Below are 17,772 nucleotides of genomic sequence, written 5' to 3'. Positions count from 1 at the left end.
AAACAAGAAGATATTATTCCTACTTCCCCATGATATTTCAGAAATATGATAGATTTGAAGACAAACAAAGGTCTGATTGAGATATTGAAATGCAATGGTCTCCAACTGTGTAAACTCATTGAACTTCAATAGGCCTGTACATGTTATGATATTCGTTGTAAATTGATTGTGCCATTAATAACATTGTCTGCAAAAAAAAACATTTTTACAGGTTGCACAAGATTATTCTTCCCCTGATGAAGTCTTCTCAAAATAGGTGGGCTGTGTGGAATGCAATGTATTTTCCATATAGTGGAGACTTACTCCACATCCATGACTTACTCCACATTCATCATATTCATACATTGATCTGCTGATGGTTCTCCAAAGTTTCATTCCCTACAGTATGTGTGGCAATTGTATTGAGGTATGATTTGTTCTTTGACATTCAACTCCAAAATTGGACTTCAGTTTTAAAGTTCCAGGTGCTAGAAACATAGACCAAATTGATTTTTTTCTTTTTGGAACTTGTTAGGCCATTATATAATCTGTTCTGGTGATGCAGAATTCATTCAGCAGATGGTTCAATTCCATCAACAGATATCATACAGCCATACAGTTTCCAAAAAGAAGGTCAAGTATTCGGCACCATCATGAGACTTGTAACAAAAGGAATTACAGGATTTTTCAATGGCAAAGCTCTCGTTGAATTTCCTCACATTGTCTACATAGGAATTTTCTTTGTGATACAGTAATCCAGCTTTCTAGTGTCAATCACTCTACATAGCAAATGCGAACAGTAGGGGTAATTTTAAAGTTATCATGACTTCATTATAGACCATCCACTGGTGTTCCAATGAAAGGCTCAAAATGAGTTGTTAGCTCGGCAGCTAACTTCAGATTAAACAATAACAAAATTGTTTAAAGAAAATGTGTTTGGATGTTGCCATCTCAGACTTTGGAACTACTGGAACAGATAACTATTATAGGGAACAGCTTTCAGCAAACTGGTTATCCACCATAAGCCATGTGTATGGAAATGTCTGTAGTTAGTGGACCTGAAGTTTCCCACCGGGATGCTCTGTAGGCTAGTGTAGGCCCATATGTTTAAACAAAAGAAATTTTTATTACACACATAGGCATACATTTCTCATCAGCGAAACAAATTGTTGAACTATGCAAATATTACAGCATGTTGGCATGGCTGAGCTAACATTGGATGATTTTGAGCACCTCTTGTAAAGCCAATGTGTTCATAAGCACTATTAGATGACTGGAAAAAAACAATATTTTCACTTGTATGTAATCCATTTGTGCTTAACTTTGCACCTAACCACCCCAGATAAAGTTATCATGAACAATGTTCATCTTGTATAGTGTTCTCCATAAATTCTCCCTTCGTATTTGTTATTCTGTGTTCCCCAGTTTTCCATTAAGGACATGCATTAGTCACTGAATCACATATAGTATCTGTTTAGTTTTTGTCCATTTTAGGGCACTGTACCACCCCAGAAGTGTTTAATACTGAAACTGGTAAATGGGAAGTGGTGGACACAGCATACATAAGCCTATGGAGAATTGGGGACAGCATAATGAACACATAAATTGGTGTCACTGTTCCTATGGCTAATAGGCTATGTAAAGGTCTCTTGTAATTTCTTTATATTCTTGCAAGGAAAAAGTTAATGAGTAAAATGTTTTGTGCAATATAGAGGCCCTGTTAAAAGAAAGTAGATATGCATTGAGAGTGTTTCAAGTAAATCACTAATTCCAGGTTGGGTTCCTCTTAAAGGTGTACTTTATTGGCTAACTATGCTAGATATTAAAATATGGTCACCTTTGGTCAATATTCTTAAACTTTTTTTTATTACAAACTTTGAGGAAAATTCCTAACTGGGACATTTAGTCATCTTGTGTGTTCCTTAAAAATTTCTGAGAACAGTTTGTATAGTAAAGACCTCCAGGAAAGTACTTTTTGAAAACTTCTAGCAGTTATAGCTTGCTAGAATTTGGGGCTTATACTGACTACCTTTAAAGCCAAAAGTTCGACCAATCTCTGTTCCAAAATACCCCCAAAAGTATGAACAAGTATTGTTATTCTATAGTGGCTGACACTGGGAACCACCACCTGTCAGTCAGAACTTTGTAGTACTTTAGGGTGGAGGTTGAGGGGGTGGGGGTATCTGACTAAAACTGAGAGGTGTTGCCAATTAGAAGCATAAACACAGTATGTCTTCTGGGAAACAATATTCTTGATAGGGTTACAAGCAAATCACTTATAACAAAGAAGAAATGGAAAAATAGAGGCTTAACTTTAAACATGAAGGTAACCTATGGGTTTTCTCTCCTGACCAATGCAGTAAGTACAAGGCACCTTTCAGTATGTGAAATGATTGTGTTTATCCCATGGTTTTAATTTGTTCTATACTTCTAGAAATAATTAAAAATTCATTGAATTCAATGCATCATACTCATGGTTTCGTCAACTTTCGTGGGCAATGACTTTGTGTAATACCCTGTAATACCCAGGACACCTTGAAGCAGGAGCCACGACAAAGCAAAAACATGAGAAATGATCTGCAGAAAGTTATGAACAGTTGTTGATTTTTTTTTTAACTTCCTGATATCTACAAAATATATTGTATTGCTTCCTAACTATTCGTTTATTTTACTACATTTTATTCATGAAGGCACCAATTCAATGCAAAGTGTGTTTCTTGAAATGCCGCGAAGATGGAAACAGTTGCTGACAACATCTGAAGTACGGTGGTTTGGAGCATTCAGTGTTTATGTGGTCCAAGCATGTTACAGCATTTGTTGAGTGAAATAGTGAACCATAATAACTTGCACACATCCACTAAGAAAAGCGGAGGGGTGAGGTGGGGAGGGTGGGCGGGTCGAGAGTTTCAGGTACATCAATCCATGGGCAACTTAATGTATAAATGCCCTAAATATTATTATTCATCATCATTCTTATTGTTATTATTATTATTATTATTGTTGTTGTTGTTACTATAATTACTATTATTATTATTGTCATTATCATCATTCTTATTATTATTGTTGTTGTTACTATTATTATCGTCATCATCATCGTTATAATGATTATTATTATTATTGGAAAATCGTTGTTGTCATCATTATTACTATTATTAAGTCTTCGGAGGGGGTGGAGTGGTATAGGCAGCTGGGATTGTAATGATTTTTACAGTACATTTCAATTAAGTTTATTTCAAGCTCTTTATCACATCTTTTCTCTAAACCTATATATTCATATTTTGTGTACCTCGTGTATTTTTACATTTACACTATATTTTTGGTTTGAAATAAAAAGAATAAAATAGAAAAGTCTGAGTCATTGTATTACAGTTGCTGTAGTTCTCTGGGCGTTATATCCAGAAACAGGCCTCTTTTTGATTCCTTGCCAAAGGCTGAAGAAATCAATGCGATGGTGATTGTGTGGGTTTGCGGGTGTGTGTTTGTATGTAACACTTTCTTGTAAACACGATATCTCAATAATTGAAGCTTGTATTTAACTCATACTCTACATGTGGGTAACCCATATTAGGACTACTATTGTTTTTGGTGGAGGTCAAAGGTCATTTGAGGTCACCAGAGGTCAAACTAAAAACCACTTAAACTGCTTGTAAACACAATATCTTATAGGTGGGGTAACTTGGAAGGATTTCATACTTAGTATGTAGATGGCCCATATTGTGTAGAAGATCCCTATTATATTGGACACGGGTCAACAGTCATTTGAGGTCAGCAGAGGTGAAAGTCTGGAAAACTTGTAAAAAAAATACTCTAAAAGTGAAATTGCGTTAATTTCCAACAAAGCACGTAGATTGCCTTTGGTGAGAACAAAATCGCTGTGGAATTTCATGCGTGTCAAACTTCCTTTGAGGTCAAGAGAAGTAGTTTTCAGAAAACCCATTCTACGGTACCCATCATCGACCATACTGTCATCACATACATGTTTCTGCCCTACGATGATGCGCAAGCCTATATCATTTTGTCGTCCGGATCAGGCATCCGTACAAAAGTGTCGCAACGAAACCGGTATATACGAGCTGCATTTCGCGTAAGTTACTGAGTTCCTGTAGGTTCTCTCTGGCCAGTATCTTTGTAGTAAGCAGTAAGATTTTGATATGTACTTGGTATGTCGAGGATCCATATCAATTAAAGAACCCTATTGTTTTGGTGAAGGTCAATACAGCCCAAACTGTGAAACCTACAAACATGATATATCCAAATCTCTCAAGTTGAAATCAAAGCCCTAACAAAATTTCTCCTATGGGCAAGGAATCACTAAATCTTTGACTTTCTGGTTTCTTATTTGCTCATTACTAGGCTGCTCATTGCCCTTTTGTAAATGATGTACTCATCCTTTAAGAAAAGTGAATAATAAAGAAAAATACCCCAGTAGCACGGCTAATAAATGAGCAGTGATGTAAGATGTTTGAATAGCTATACCTACCGGACCAAAGTTCAGCAGGCTGATTCGAAATATACCAATAACAGATGAGAACAATTTGCGGAAGGAAGGAGTGCTTCTATATAAACCTTCACATGATCAGCTATACACAATAGTGCACATGTTTTGTAGCCTATATAGTCCAATACACCTGTTTTCTTAAAGTTATTCCGTAAGAGTGGGGGGGGGGGTCTTTGAAGGGGGGAAGGGTCCGATCTTCGAATTTTATGGCTTATTGGGTCACTAGTTCCCAATCATATTCGAGACGGATGCTCATACCATTTCTGGTTTACAAGTTAAAAATGGTTAAAGTGCTCAACTGGCCATATTTTCAAACTGAGGCTAAAAATCGAAAGAAACTTGCAGAACTAATAGTTCTATAGAAACTTCCCCACCTTCCAAACGAGTGTGATAACGTCACAGAAACACAGGAGAATGGCATGTCCAAAATATTAAAGTCTTAAGAAAGTCAAAATCTTGGTTGGAACTAAATTTTATATGTGCGGCATTAAGTGGAAAGGTTTTCGACCTCGAAAAGAATTTTCCAAACAATTATGGCGTTAACCCTCACCCTATAGGTTTACCATTAGGGTTAGCCTGATTAATTATGGTGTCTAAATGAAGAGGTCTATAGGAAGCTGAACCTCCGAATGCATATTATGGCAGACCGATGCTTTCACGTGATATCCATGTATTAGCTCAGTGTAAGTTTCTCTCCATGTGAGGGCGCTTCATAAGAATACTTTCTAGGGCAAACACCACAGCACTGGAAAGATCTGTCAACTTGAAGCTTATAATTACCTTGAAAGCTGATTGCAAAGGTCGTTTTGAAAATTAAATCCCGATTTTCCCGTCTTTTAACTCCAAGCGGATGTGATGTAGTCGTGTACGTCAATATGTCGGAAATGCAACATGCAATGGCATAATAATTTGTGGCGTATATACAGCATGCCACTTTCTCTTACTTCTCACGTTTCATATCTTTTCTTTTCTACTTGAATAAAAGTCGGCATGTTAAAAAGACATAAACAATTTTTAAAAAATATAATAAGAAAGTTACCAGAGGTCGGACATTGAAAAAATGAGCTTTGTTTTTCATATGTAAATATAGAATTTCAAGCCAGTCGGGCAAAGTTTACATTGGCACCAAATACCGCTCCACAATATAACGTCATAAAAATCGATAAAAATACTGTTTGCCCTAGAATTGGACTCGCTGGGTCCATTGATGCAATGATCAGGACGATCAAATGCATTATTGTAGAAAGTGGGAGGAGAATGAAAGGGTAGATAATTATGATATCATTCCGAGTCTATACAGCTAGGGGAGGCCAGTGGCGTAGCCAGAGGGAGCCAGATTTTTTACTTTCAAATTTGCTTTGTGCTACAGTCTTGCCCCCCCCCCCCCCCCAATGAAATCCAGTGATGTATTCAAAATACTTCTTTTTACATTTTTTTCGAGTTTTAATCAAAAGTATTCATACCTCAGGGCTCATGTTCATACTTCATGTAAGGTCAGAACTTGGAAATCAGACCGAGATATTATACATTTTGGGCCTTTATCATACCCACATACGGAGACCGTTGATCAATGTCGTCCTACAGAATAAGCGCCAATAATTTGGCCGGTTGTAACTATTACAAACTAACGCTAGCAACCCATGTGTATTTTCAGCGACTTATGATGCCACTTGTGGAGAATTTTCACTGCACGTATAGGCCCAATGGGCCTAGTGTAACTTGTTTGTGTGGAAATCTGGGCATGTAGGCCTAGTGAATTAGAGTAGCTAATTTATTCATTGTAGGCCTATCCTTTTCATAATGTGCGGAATTATGCAGAAACCACGATGTCTCTGCAATAGAGGTAAATTAAGTGAAAGTGTGTCATGTTCCACTGAACCATTGGATGTGTATTTGTGCAGACGAGGTGCCCGTTAATACATATATTTCTTGGTAATTCCTACCATCAACCATCGAGGGGTTTCCCTCTTTAAGAAAATCTTGCCCCCTAATGTTAGCTACGCCACAGTGGGAGGCCACGTTGACTTAGAACTTATGTTGTTGGTACAAGACCACAGATGGGACCAAGGGCGGCGGAAGCACTTTTAATCTGGGGGGGGGGCACCGACATCAAAGGGCACGTTGCAGAAATTCGATTAGACTGATGCAGCCTTATATTTAGTACCCTTTGTAACTCTTATTGTATTATCTTATTTGCGTATACACATCACTCCATCAACACCCCCCCCCCCCCCCCAATAAGGAAAATATGCATAGGCCCTACTAGCACTGCAATATCCAATGTGCAAATTGGGAAACAAGGAACAAGTTTTCTTTTGAGACAAAATGAGGTGAAATCAGGCTAGTTGCTAATGTAGGAATCTTCCGAATTAGAGTTTATTTCTTGTTAATATCTTAACAATTTTTTCCATTCGAAATAGCTTTGAGTTTGACCCACAGAGATTCATTAAAAGTCAGGGGCGTAGCCAGGATTTGCAAAGTTGTATGCACGACTATCTGAGCGGAGCGCCATCATCAGTTGGCGCGGAGCGTAAAAGAAAATTGTTGGTTTTACAAACCCCTCAGATGGCCGGAAACGGCTCTTCCCGAGTGTTCATTCTGGTTCCCTGGCCTCTTACTAACTTGAGACACCTCATTTTTTATGTAGAAAAAGGGCACATTTTTAACCTGAGGAAAAGTGGGGGGGGGGGAGGCACGTGCCCCCCGGTTCCGCCGCCCTTGGATGGGACTCACTATTGTTTATAGTCTTTTCCCGATTTAAAATGTCTCGTAGTTAAAATGGCAAGCGAATGTGGCCAAAGAACACTTATATTAACAGAGGGCGCTCTTGTTGGCTTACATTTAGAGTTTATTTATGTTCTACTTACACTCAGAGCCATGTATACCTCTTTGTTTCCATTAATGTAAAATACATAACCTGTCATTTTTCAAAGCTCGAAGCCTTAATGTGTTGAGATGTTTCATCCTATCAGACCAACCTATGAGGTTATTGAGCACCCCCCCCCCCACTCCCCTTGGCAGTAGTATACTGCATGATGTTGGTGCGAAGAAGAGTTTTGCCTGACCATTGCCTTTTCCAAACTTAAATGATCGGGCTGTTGTTTAGCATTAGGAGTGCTGTTGTAGGTGCAACTTCTCGAGATTTCCCTACAAAAACACTTGGTTATGGGGGAGGGAGCAGAGTGGAAATGTTATACATAAATCAGCCTCCCTAGAGAGATAGTCATGGTGGGGGGGGGGGGAGACACACCCAAAATGTTCTGCTCAGTATGTGCGGTACACATGCTGACAGAGTTAGTGTGAAGGTTGGTTGCAATGGACCCCCCCCCCCACACACACACACACCTACCCAGTGTTAACACTTCAAAGATCAATATGTACGTTTTCTTTTCCTTCACAAAAAAAGTAAAGTACAACTTCTTCTTCATAACACCTAGTCTTCGACTTTCCTTGTTTCATGCCGTGGCATCAATCCCTTTAATCCAATTTAACACTCATTTAGCAATCAGGAGTTCGAATTGTAGCAGACTGAATTGTTTGTCACCTTATCTGAATATTCAATGTGACAGCATTATGGTCTGCTAGTGACCGTGTCCAAAGAATGCAATAGCTTTGTGACATAGTTGTTACAACATCAAATGATGTTATAGCATCACAGGCAATTGGGTTCATCTAATAATTTTAAATTATTTTTTGCTCGAGAGCACCATGACAAGATTTCTGTCCCTTCCGTAATAATAACAATGTCAGGAATGGGGATTTTCATTCATCTGTCAATAATAGTTAATGAAATAAACAATAAAATACCATCATCAATTGCGACTTGAGTTTATTGAAATCACCAAGTACAGTCCTCTTGTTGCAATGTCACCAGATTAAAGTATTGCATTTATTCACCACAAATATGCTATGATATCACTAGAATAACAAAACAAATCGCTGCTTTTCCCAGCAACTAGATAGTAAGAAGAAATAAGCACATACTTACTTACATATGAAACACAACCAGCTATGGTATTTCCAAGATACATTTGGCATAGCAAGGTACTGTCAACCAGAATGAAAACATTTCATGGTTCCTGCTGCTGCTCATTGAGTAACAGGGAACACTCCAAGTATTTAATGATGAAGCAAGATCAATAATTGCCTTACAAAGCCACACCTCCTCATAAATACACACGTTATCCATTATAACACACATCGCCATGTGTAAGCTACCTATCAATAACACACTCACCTTTGATGAAACTGTGACTTATGGTTGTCTACTGTAGGTTTAACCCTGTGACCTCATTAATATTCATGATATGAGCACCAAAATCAATATTTTTATCAACTAGTTATGGACCACCCACCCACCAAATATAGCACTGATCAATCATAGCCCTTGTTGAGTTATCGTGTATACAAACTTAAGTGTCACACACATACACATATACACACTGACACACCGACCTGACTACAAAGCTTTCAGCAAGAAACCAAAACTACAAAATGCCATACACAAAATGCACATAATTTAAGTTTGCTCTTGTGTTTGATCCAGGCACAATGCAACATGATATTTCTTGTTAATTAAACAAAGAGGTAATTGCATACTTCCTTGACAGCAAGGAAATGTTAATTGACTGTCAAGACTGACTGAAACCACAGAATGTTTAACATACAATGGGTGGGTTCATTTGCTGCAATGTTCAGAAAATAACATTATATGAACCCTGCTGAAGGATAACTATTTCATGCCACAACAAATACCTTTCCACAGTGAAAAGAACCTTTTTAGACTAAATAGATCTGTCAATAAATGAACAGAACATATGTCACCTGTGATTTGCAAAGGGCATATTTCTATAGCGTTTTAATGTTAAAATTTGTTATTTATTTTAACGTTGTTTAATTATGATAGTAACATGAGCAAATACTGTATACCTACAAACATTTTCTGCCACACCCCTTTTTTATCATCATTGAACAACCATTCCAATTGTTATTCTGCTTGCATACAGTGCTTTCTCAATTGACTTGAATTGTGATCAATAATAACATTGAGTTGCTTTTTATAGTTATTGGGATCATTTGCTTGATCCTATGAAGTTTTACAGTACCTAAAGGAGTAAACATATATAGAATGCCTGCAAAGGTAAAATACTAACTGTATCCAAGGACAGTATTTAACTTATCACAATATGAGGTTAATTGCATTATACCATACTGCAGCTTTAAACAACTACATACACATAAACCTGCAAGACCAAGAAATATGCCTCCTCCCAATCCATTGCCTTCTCAGGTATGCATAGTATTCCTTTAATATTAGCAATCATGGCTGGTGAAAGACATATAAATTGATAAAACTAAATTATAATTTTCAGTTGGAATGTCCAGCCAAATCAGTCTCCATGTGATTACTGTCATGTCTTTCTGCTACTACTTGCACTCATGAAACTTTCTCTATGAGGCTTCTTATGCCCTTCAGCATGTCTCTTGACATAAATAGAATGAAAAGATAAAAATTTTCAACACAATATGCATGAAAATATGAGTGTGATGTCGGGTATTTGTGCGAAGTATTTGCCAGTGTTGCACACTTTTGGCAAAAGTTTTGCTCACTGCCATAGGTGAAATTATTGAATTTCTTCTCATACAATGTCTGAAAATTTTGCCAACAGATGATTGAATGAACACCAGCCCAGTGACTAAACTAAACTGAGAGGATGAACATTTTAAGTTGCCACAGAAATGCTTGTGGTTGCAATTGTGACCTTGCAGAGGAAATTGCATCCAACTTTCACAAAAATCCATCACAAAAAGAGTTTCCAGAGCACTTAAACAACCATAGATACATGTAATACAGCTAATCCATTAAAATCACACTAAAGTTGTGAAATTTTAACCCTTAATTTACATAGCTTTTTTAATACTACTGATAAGTTACCACTGTAAACTGGTCATATACAGTATACCAAAAGATTGAGTGATTTGCAAACCCTGAAACTGGCATGTTGTATGATATGCTGCAGGTTTCCTGTAAACAAGGCTCTACTTGATTCATAAATAAATACTCGACCACATCATGTGTCAAGGTGAAAGAAAAAGACATAATTTTATAGAATTCCTAAATACAAACTGTAAATGATGACATCCTAGGCTGCTAGCACAGATACATGTATGGTGAACAAACTTACCACCTTGATCTATTACATGTTAATACGAGTAGGAAGCTAATTGTATTTTGCCAATTTTGAGCTGTCTACATAAACTTAATAGTTCAATCTTTTGTCAAGCAATCCCACTTGCCTCAAACACAAGACTGCAGGGTTTAAAGTTGGTAAAGGATGGCTAAGCCAAAGGCTGTCATACAGTTGCAGTGCTATGAGGGGTTTTCACACCGCCCATTCAGTAGTTACTACCAAAAGGTACTGTAGAAAGATGAATAATAGATGGATAACAGCTAGATAGATTGACAGAGTGAAGATGCTGAGTCACAATATATCAAGTGGCATAGCTGGTTCGAGCTAAAAGTTACATTCCAATATGGGAGAGTCTTTCAAATATCCAGTTGCTCAGACTTACCCCAGTATTTTATATACACTGTGCTTGCTCTCCATTAACCAGGTGCCACTCCATTAAACTATGGAAGAACAACATTTTGCTCCAGAGTCTTCGTTCATAGGAGGCATCCATCATGGACATACTGTTATTTATCATGATGGCAACTTCCATAGACCAGTGATGGAACCATACAAAATATTTTGTGTGTCTTTGAGTGCAGCTTTACTTTCCTTTCCAATGTTTTTGGTTGTGCTTCTACTGCCAGCACTATCCTTTTTTATCAGCATGTTAACGATCATTGACATCTACTGCCAGGGTGTGTTTTCAGTAAACCATCTTTTGAAACTAAGGCCAAATTGGATAGTCAATGCTTTTAAATGACATATGAAGTTCTCTTGGATCTCATGCTGATCACCTGTCACAATTTTATTCAAATAGCTTAACACCCTGTCCAAACAAGGATCTCAATCACTGCAGTTTACAAAGTCATTACAAACTAAGGGCTTCCAATTCCATCCACAAAAGTCCATGAAATACGTACAGTATAGCCAGGCTATAGTGCTGAATAACATGTGGAGTGAGTACTTGGTAATAATATTATATTTATCAAATTGCAGACAATACGTTGCACATTGTTATACGGTGTACATAGGACAAACAATGGGGCATTAGACATATTGTGAATCACCTCTGGGTCAGCATGACGCCCCTCCCCCTTGGATTCACCAGTACAAAACTAAGTATTGATCCTAGGCCCTAGGGAGTAGGGTACTATTACTTATTAAAATACCAGAGTGAATGGCCGTGCATGACACTGGCAGTACAGTTTACAGGCCTAAGTAAGGCTAACACAGTTACATTCCTAACATGCAGTTACGCCTATAATAGTAGTATATAGTATTACTACTAGTAGCATACTACTACTACTAGTAGTAGTAGAACTAGTTTATACTATGCCTACTACTAGTAATAGCTGGTAGGCTATATCGAAATTCGGACTTCTTCATCAATTCCAAAGCGCCCGAATCGACCGCTCGCCATTTCTTCATTTCTATGATCCTTCAACTTAACTATACACGCTTGAAGTCGGGCTCGAAGTCGCCATTCTTCTCGTCTACGCTTCGCACTTTGTTTACATCTATGGGCGCAGACATCTTGATTAGGGGTGCTTGGCAGCGATTGGCTGAAACCCCAGACCTTCTCTAAGATCTATTTTGATTGGTGCTAACATACTGTGACACCGTCACCCTCCCAAACTCTCTAAATATACGGCTCTGATAGTTTGCAATGCCGAATCTACAGTTTCGCCCCTCCCTTGGCAAATTCCTGGCTACGCGCCTGTGGTAAGCTGTGCTGGAGAGTATATGTACATCATGTTGTTCATAGAATCATTGACCGACCAATTGAGAGGAATTGAATTCCAAATGAAAGAATGAAGAAGGGGATGGTGAGTGGTCCGTTTCTCTTTAGGTGGGGGAGGGGGCGGGGGTGTGGGTGTGGGAAGTAGGGTGGCGTCCTTTGCATTCCCTAGATCATGTTCACTGAGTCACGTTATGCTCGGGGCGGTGGGGTGGGGGTGGGAGTGGGAGTAGGTTGGCGTGCTTTGCATTTCCTAGATCATGTTCACTGAGTTACGTTATGCTCGGGGCGGTGGGCTGGGGTGGGGGTTGCATGGGAGGGGAGGGTTGCAGGGGAGGGAAGAAGGGTATGCTGAGTGCGATATCACAATATTCGAACAAAATTCCAAAAACAGAAAACAACGGACGCCTGGGTCCTACAGAGGGCGCTTGACCAGAAGAAGTATTTCATTGCTCAGAGAAAACAAACATTATCCCCGTGTCATTAATTTTTTTCCTTTTATTATTATCTTCGGTTTTCATGTTTTTTTCTTTAATAACTGGGAGTTTATATCGTAAAGGAATTAGTCATTTTGATATAAGATGATTAACTGTAAATCATTGCCACTCGACATGGCTGGTAAATAATTGGAAGGACTATATCTCTGTAATGCCAAATCTTGTGAAATCCAGGTAATATATTACATTTGATGTATCTTTCGTTGTGTAAAATTTTATGTAATATCACATAAACACACACGTGCACACCTTAAGCATTATATTTACAATACCGATACATCAACTTTATGGGACACACAGTTATCTGTATTAGAATAAAATCGACAAAATTACGAGTAGTTAAATTAGTGCAATGATTAATTCTCTATTTATCACACAGGTTTGTGAAGAAGAGCCCACTGGCCGCATGCATGCGGTCATCCGTGCTATTTTCTTTCTTGCGGACCGCGAGAAGCTTTTCAAAATCCTATATTAATGCGTCGCATCGGTAAGGACAAACATGAAATATATATAATACATTGAGGTGTTGGTTATTCAAAGAAACTGTTTTCGTTTGTAGACATTACTGACCTTCTGTTTGACTACTCAACGTTCTTATTTCGCTAGAATTGGCACGCGGACAAAAAAAATAACCGTTTTCATACTAGTGACCCACAAAGATTCAATTTTTGCCACTCCAACTTGTGACGCAACATTTCAAATGCGAAAAACAACTTTAGCGCCAACCATGCATTTTAATAAAAACTCTCTATCTCCATTCTATATCTCTCTACTGCCGTGCATATGTTATCAAAGGTGGGGGAGAGAGAGGGCTCAATTCAAAATGTAAAAGGGCTGAAATTTAAGTGGAAGGGCAAGAGGCAAATGAAGGATTTGATACAGGAGGGGTATGTACTACGGTCATTGCAAGCCGATTCCCGTGTATGGGGTGGGTGAGTGGAAATCTGAGGGATGAATAGATAGTAGATCGATATAAGTAGCTCTAAAGGCAAGATTGGGTTTAATTATATTTTATTTAATTATATAATATTTAACTCCAAAGTTCTCCCGAATGGTTTAGGTAGTGACATGTGTTGGGGTAATTCAAGCCGATTTCTATATGTGGGGAGGGGGAGTGTGTTCACTCGTACTCGTAGAATAGTGTCCAATTATCGACCCGGCTGAACGCAAAAATCCTGCGACTGAATAATTTTCTCGGGACTGATCGGATCGAGGCGTGGTAGGGAGGAGTGCACCCCCCCCCAACCTCCTCGTCAATGCACCTTTTTCTCTCTCTCTCGCAAACCTATGAACTTTTATTTCATCATTCCTTGAGTAAAACAAATACTTTGTTGAGTATAATAATAATAATAATGTGGATTTATACAGCGCACAAATCCACCTAAAGTTAACAAGGCGCTCAAGGTATGGTACCACAGTATATCTCCGTTCACATATAATTACAATATGTGGATATGTATGACAGACTACAAACTTGAGAAGGGCTAAGGAAGCAAAAAAAAGGCGATGACACTTCCCTACTGGGGAGGATTGGCCATTAACGTATTTCGTTTTGATCATGCAGCATGGAAAAGCAGGAGGTGGGGGTGGGGGGGGGGGGGCTTACTAAATAACTTTCAAGCTCTGTTTTGGCCGCTTAATATATTTTTTTTAAATTATGACATTCATCCTTACACAAACACTTAAAGGGTGTGAAGACTCGCCCACAGAGAAACGTCTCATGCCGGTAATCTGACCTAGTTTCGAATGAGGTGTAACAGAAGTGTTAGACACCACCACCATCGATCCCAGAAAATACACACACAGCTTGCTACCGTCGGTAATTAGACACAAGTGTACAGTCAATACATACAGCTACGGTCAATACCTATACAACACAGTGTACATAGCAGCGATGGACATCTCAGGTCTAGATAAAAGATAACAAGGTATCACGTTCCATAACTGTCTGCATTTTGTAGCGACAAGAAGAAACTTCACTTGCAAGCAACGGAAAGTTAATTTTTTTTCAGAGCGCGGCAGGCGGTTTGAGGCGATCTTCAACGCACTGTTCTAAGCATTGGTTCAATACGCTTTGAAAGCTCTCTGGAGGGCGCCGTAGGCGCATTTCTGCCGACCTGTGCTTAGAACCATCACCAAGTGTAGCATTCAGATAGACACCAATGTCCATGTCAGTTTTGATCAGTGGCGGCGCCAGGAATTTTAGTTGGGGAGGCTAAGGGGGGGGGGGGCTGAGCCAATTTTTGGGGTGGCTTACAAGATTGAGTGATCGCCGTCCTGGCGGAGGGGTATAAGGGGAGGGGGTGCCCCCCTCCCCTTTTGAAATTTTTCCCAATCCTGGAAAGGCCTACATGCAAAATGGTGGCATTTAGCGAGGCTTTTGTCACCTGAAAATTTCTCCAAAAATATGCATTTTTTTTGTGAGTAACTTTAGTCAAATTAGAATGGAAGATACCAATTCACAGTTTTCGTATCACTAAAATATTACCTGCTTTGAAAGATCCAATTCCTTTGCTCAATTATTATATCGCGCTCTCTGACACAACTCCTGTTTTATTCTGTATGCACGCTGTTTGTGAAACGCACACGACATTGCCGTATGAGAACAAAATTCATCAAAATTTCCATTGACCATTGTAGCACTGCGTTATGGCTGACAAAATTTGGGTAGGCTATATTGTTTCAATGAGTTTTTTTTGTTGTTGCTTATTTCAGTTGGGGGGGCTAATGGGGGGGCTGACTACTTCAGTGGGGGGGCTAAAGCCCCCCCAAGCCCCCCCCCCCCCCCCCCCCCCCCCCCCCCTTGGCGCCGCCACTGGTTTTGATGTTCCCCCATCACTCCCTCCGCCCTCTCACCGTCCCTCCCTCCCTTTGAGAAAAAATGCACATGTTCTTTGACAATCCTCACCCATTCACAAAGTTTGTGGCTAGTCCATAGATTAATTATATAATTAATTTATGATGGGCTACTCAAACTACACGACAGCCATTATAACAAAATAGCATAGCGCCACGATAACTGGTACAGACCGTTGGGGTAAACGTTTGCTTGTTGCCTGTTGGTAAACAAACTAGGCCTACCGGCCATTGACTATAACAGTATAACACTACATATGACTGTTCATCTAGTGGCACAGTACAGTCAGAATATGGCAGTTGCACAGTAACTTCCGGAATTACACCCACTATTTTTTAACTTTCTATTGCATCAAACGGTTTCTCCCAAACTTTGAAGTTTTGAGCGAACCGTTAGATGATTGGAAAATGCCGGATACTACTATATCGGTTGCTGATTTTTTGGAGCAAACCACGGATGATGTAAATTCACCAACGACATCAAATTTTGTGAACCATCTAACAGCATGCAGGAACTCCGTAACGTCTCTGGAAGAGGTAGAATTTTCACTCGTTCATTGACTGTGCCCAATACGTAGCTCTATAGGCCTAGATGTCACTGTAAACAAGTACGAGGGAAGTTTTATGTTCATGTTAGGCCAAAAATATCTCGATCTTCCATAGAACTAATCAAACTTTCCTAAGGTTCAGCTTCTTTGAAATTTCATCATCTCAGATTTGTATCATATTTTAGTGCCTCCAAAAGATTAGGAATATTAAGCTACTACTAGGGCATATATTGACTAATTGAAAAGTAAAAGCCTGTTTAAAACCCTATCCATGTTATGATCATGGATGACCTTAGGCCCTGGGCCTAGGCCTACTTCTGTTCTTGATGAACGTTCAGGGAGATAAGAGGCAGGCGTGTTGTTGCATCTTTGTTGGCTAAAAAGCATGTAGTCAACATGGACCTCAGAGTCAGACCCAAACTAGCCTCGTCCCTAACTTAAGTTACAGTAGGCCTAAAGAATATGAAATCCCAAGGGGAATCTTGCAAATTAGGCTTCCATGATGTGTTTGTAACATTTTCAAAGGCAGAGGCAGTCTTATGTTAGTGGTGTAAGTTAATATTAGGTTTAACTAAGTAAGGTCCATTTAGACCTAGGCCTAGTAACAACATTTGATAAAAAATATGCTGTGTTTGCTCTGTCAGCCTGTTGCCCAGCGCTCCGATTTATTGAAAAAAATAGGACAAGTTGATAGTACTTACAAGATACCATAGAAAAAGGCATAATTTATAATGACTTAGAAAAGGAGCATTAAAAGCAAGTGGAATGGCCTAGGTCTACTCGCAATGCACCAGGTCAGTGATGTAGCCAAAATTACGTCCTAATTGCACTGGAAAATTCAGGACCCGTGCAGCAGGGACCTATATAGGCTGAATTTCTTAAAGACGTGCTCACTAAGCGTTATGATCATTTCCTTTATAAATTCCAAACAGGAGGATTAATTACTACTTAGGAATCGATACTCAAATATTTGAACTCAAATTGAGCCCATGTGACGCTGTGCGACTAGGCCACCATCATTTTAAAACATTCCATATTTAGGCTAAATTGTGGTTTGATTGATTGTGGTTATTGGTAGCCAACAGCTTGAAACCTAGCCACAAAGCCTACCATGAGTAGGTAAATTACAGGTTAATTCCAGGGTCATTTAGTATTGACCCTTAGCAATAATCAGTTATAAGCAAATATCATCTATTTATTTATTTCTAAAATACATGTACCTTTATCGAAATTGTGAAATAGAACTCTGCAATATATGCCCCAGAACTATAATGAATAGCTTATTTTTGTGCCACTGTTACTTAAATTACATCATTGTTGTAGGGTAGTGTAATCAGTTCCTAGCTGATAAAAGTCTCAGTATGCCAGAATTACTGTCTTTTTTTTTCAATTTTTTTCAATTAAGGAATCTTCTGCACTTGAGCTGTTATCACATTTTGTATAAATTTACTTTTTTATGTGGTTTGTTGATTTACAACATAGT

The 17,772-nt window shown here is 38.8% G+C and overlaps 1 protein-coding gene across 13 annotated transcripts in view; it reads left to right on the top strand.

Moving 5' to 3' along the window:
- Positions 1-17,772, top strand: part of LOC139985251 (arf-GAP with SH3 domain, ANK repeat and PH domain-containing protein 2-like) — a 136,304-nt gene that overhangs the window by 9,112 nt on the left and 109,420 nt on the right. For 6 of the 13 annotated variants that reach the window (XM_071999534.1, XM_071954499.1, XM_071954501.1 and 3 more), the window contains exon 1: positions 15,994-16,278. The exons of 1 other annotated variant lie outside the window; for it this stretch is intronic. In XM_071999534.1, the coding sequence (XP_071855635.1) occupies positions 16,150-16,278 (129 nt within the window). In that variant the 5' untranslated portion in view covers positions 15,994-16,149. Of the gene's footprint in view, positions 1-15,991; positions 16,279-17,772 lie in introns of those variants that run through there. 6 more of the 13 variants (XM_071999531.1, XM_071999530.1, XM_071999532.1 and 3 more) reach the window with 3 other exon arrangements.

This window comes from Apostichopus japonicus, chromosome 17, assembly GCF_037975245.1.
Source record: "Apostichopus japonicus isolate 1M-3 chromosome 17, ASM3797524v1, whole genome shotgun sequence".
NCBI classification, from domain to species: Eukaryota; Metazoa; Echinodermata; class Holothuroidea; order Aspidochirotida; family Stichopodidae; genus Apostichopus; species Apostichopus japonicus.
The sequence above is the reverse complement of the archived record's forward strand: the minus strand, read 5'-3'. Positions and strand labels throughout refer to the sequence as shown.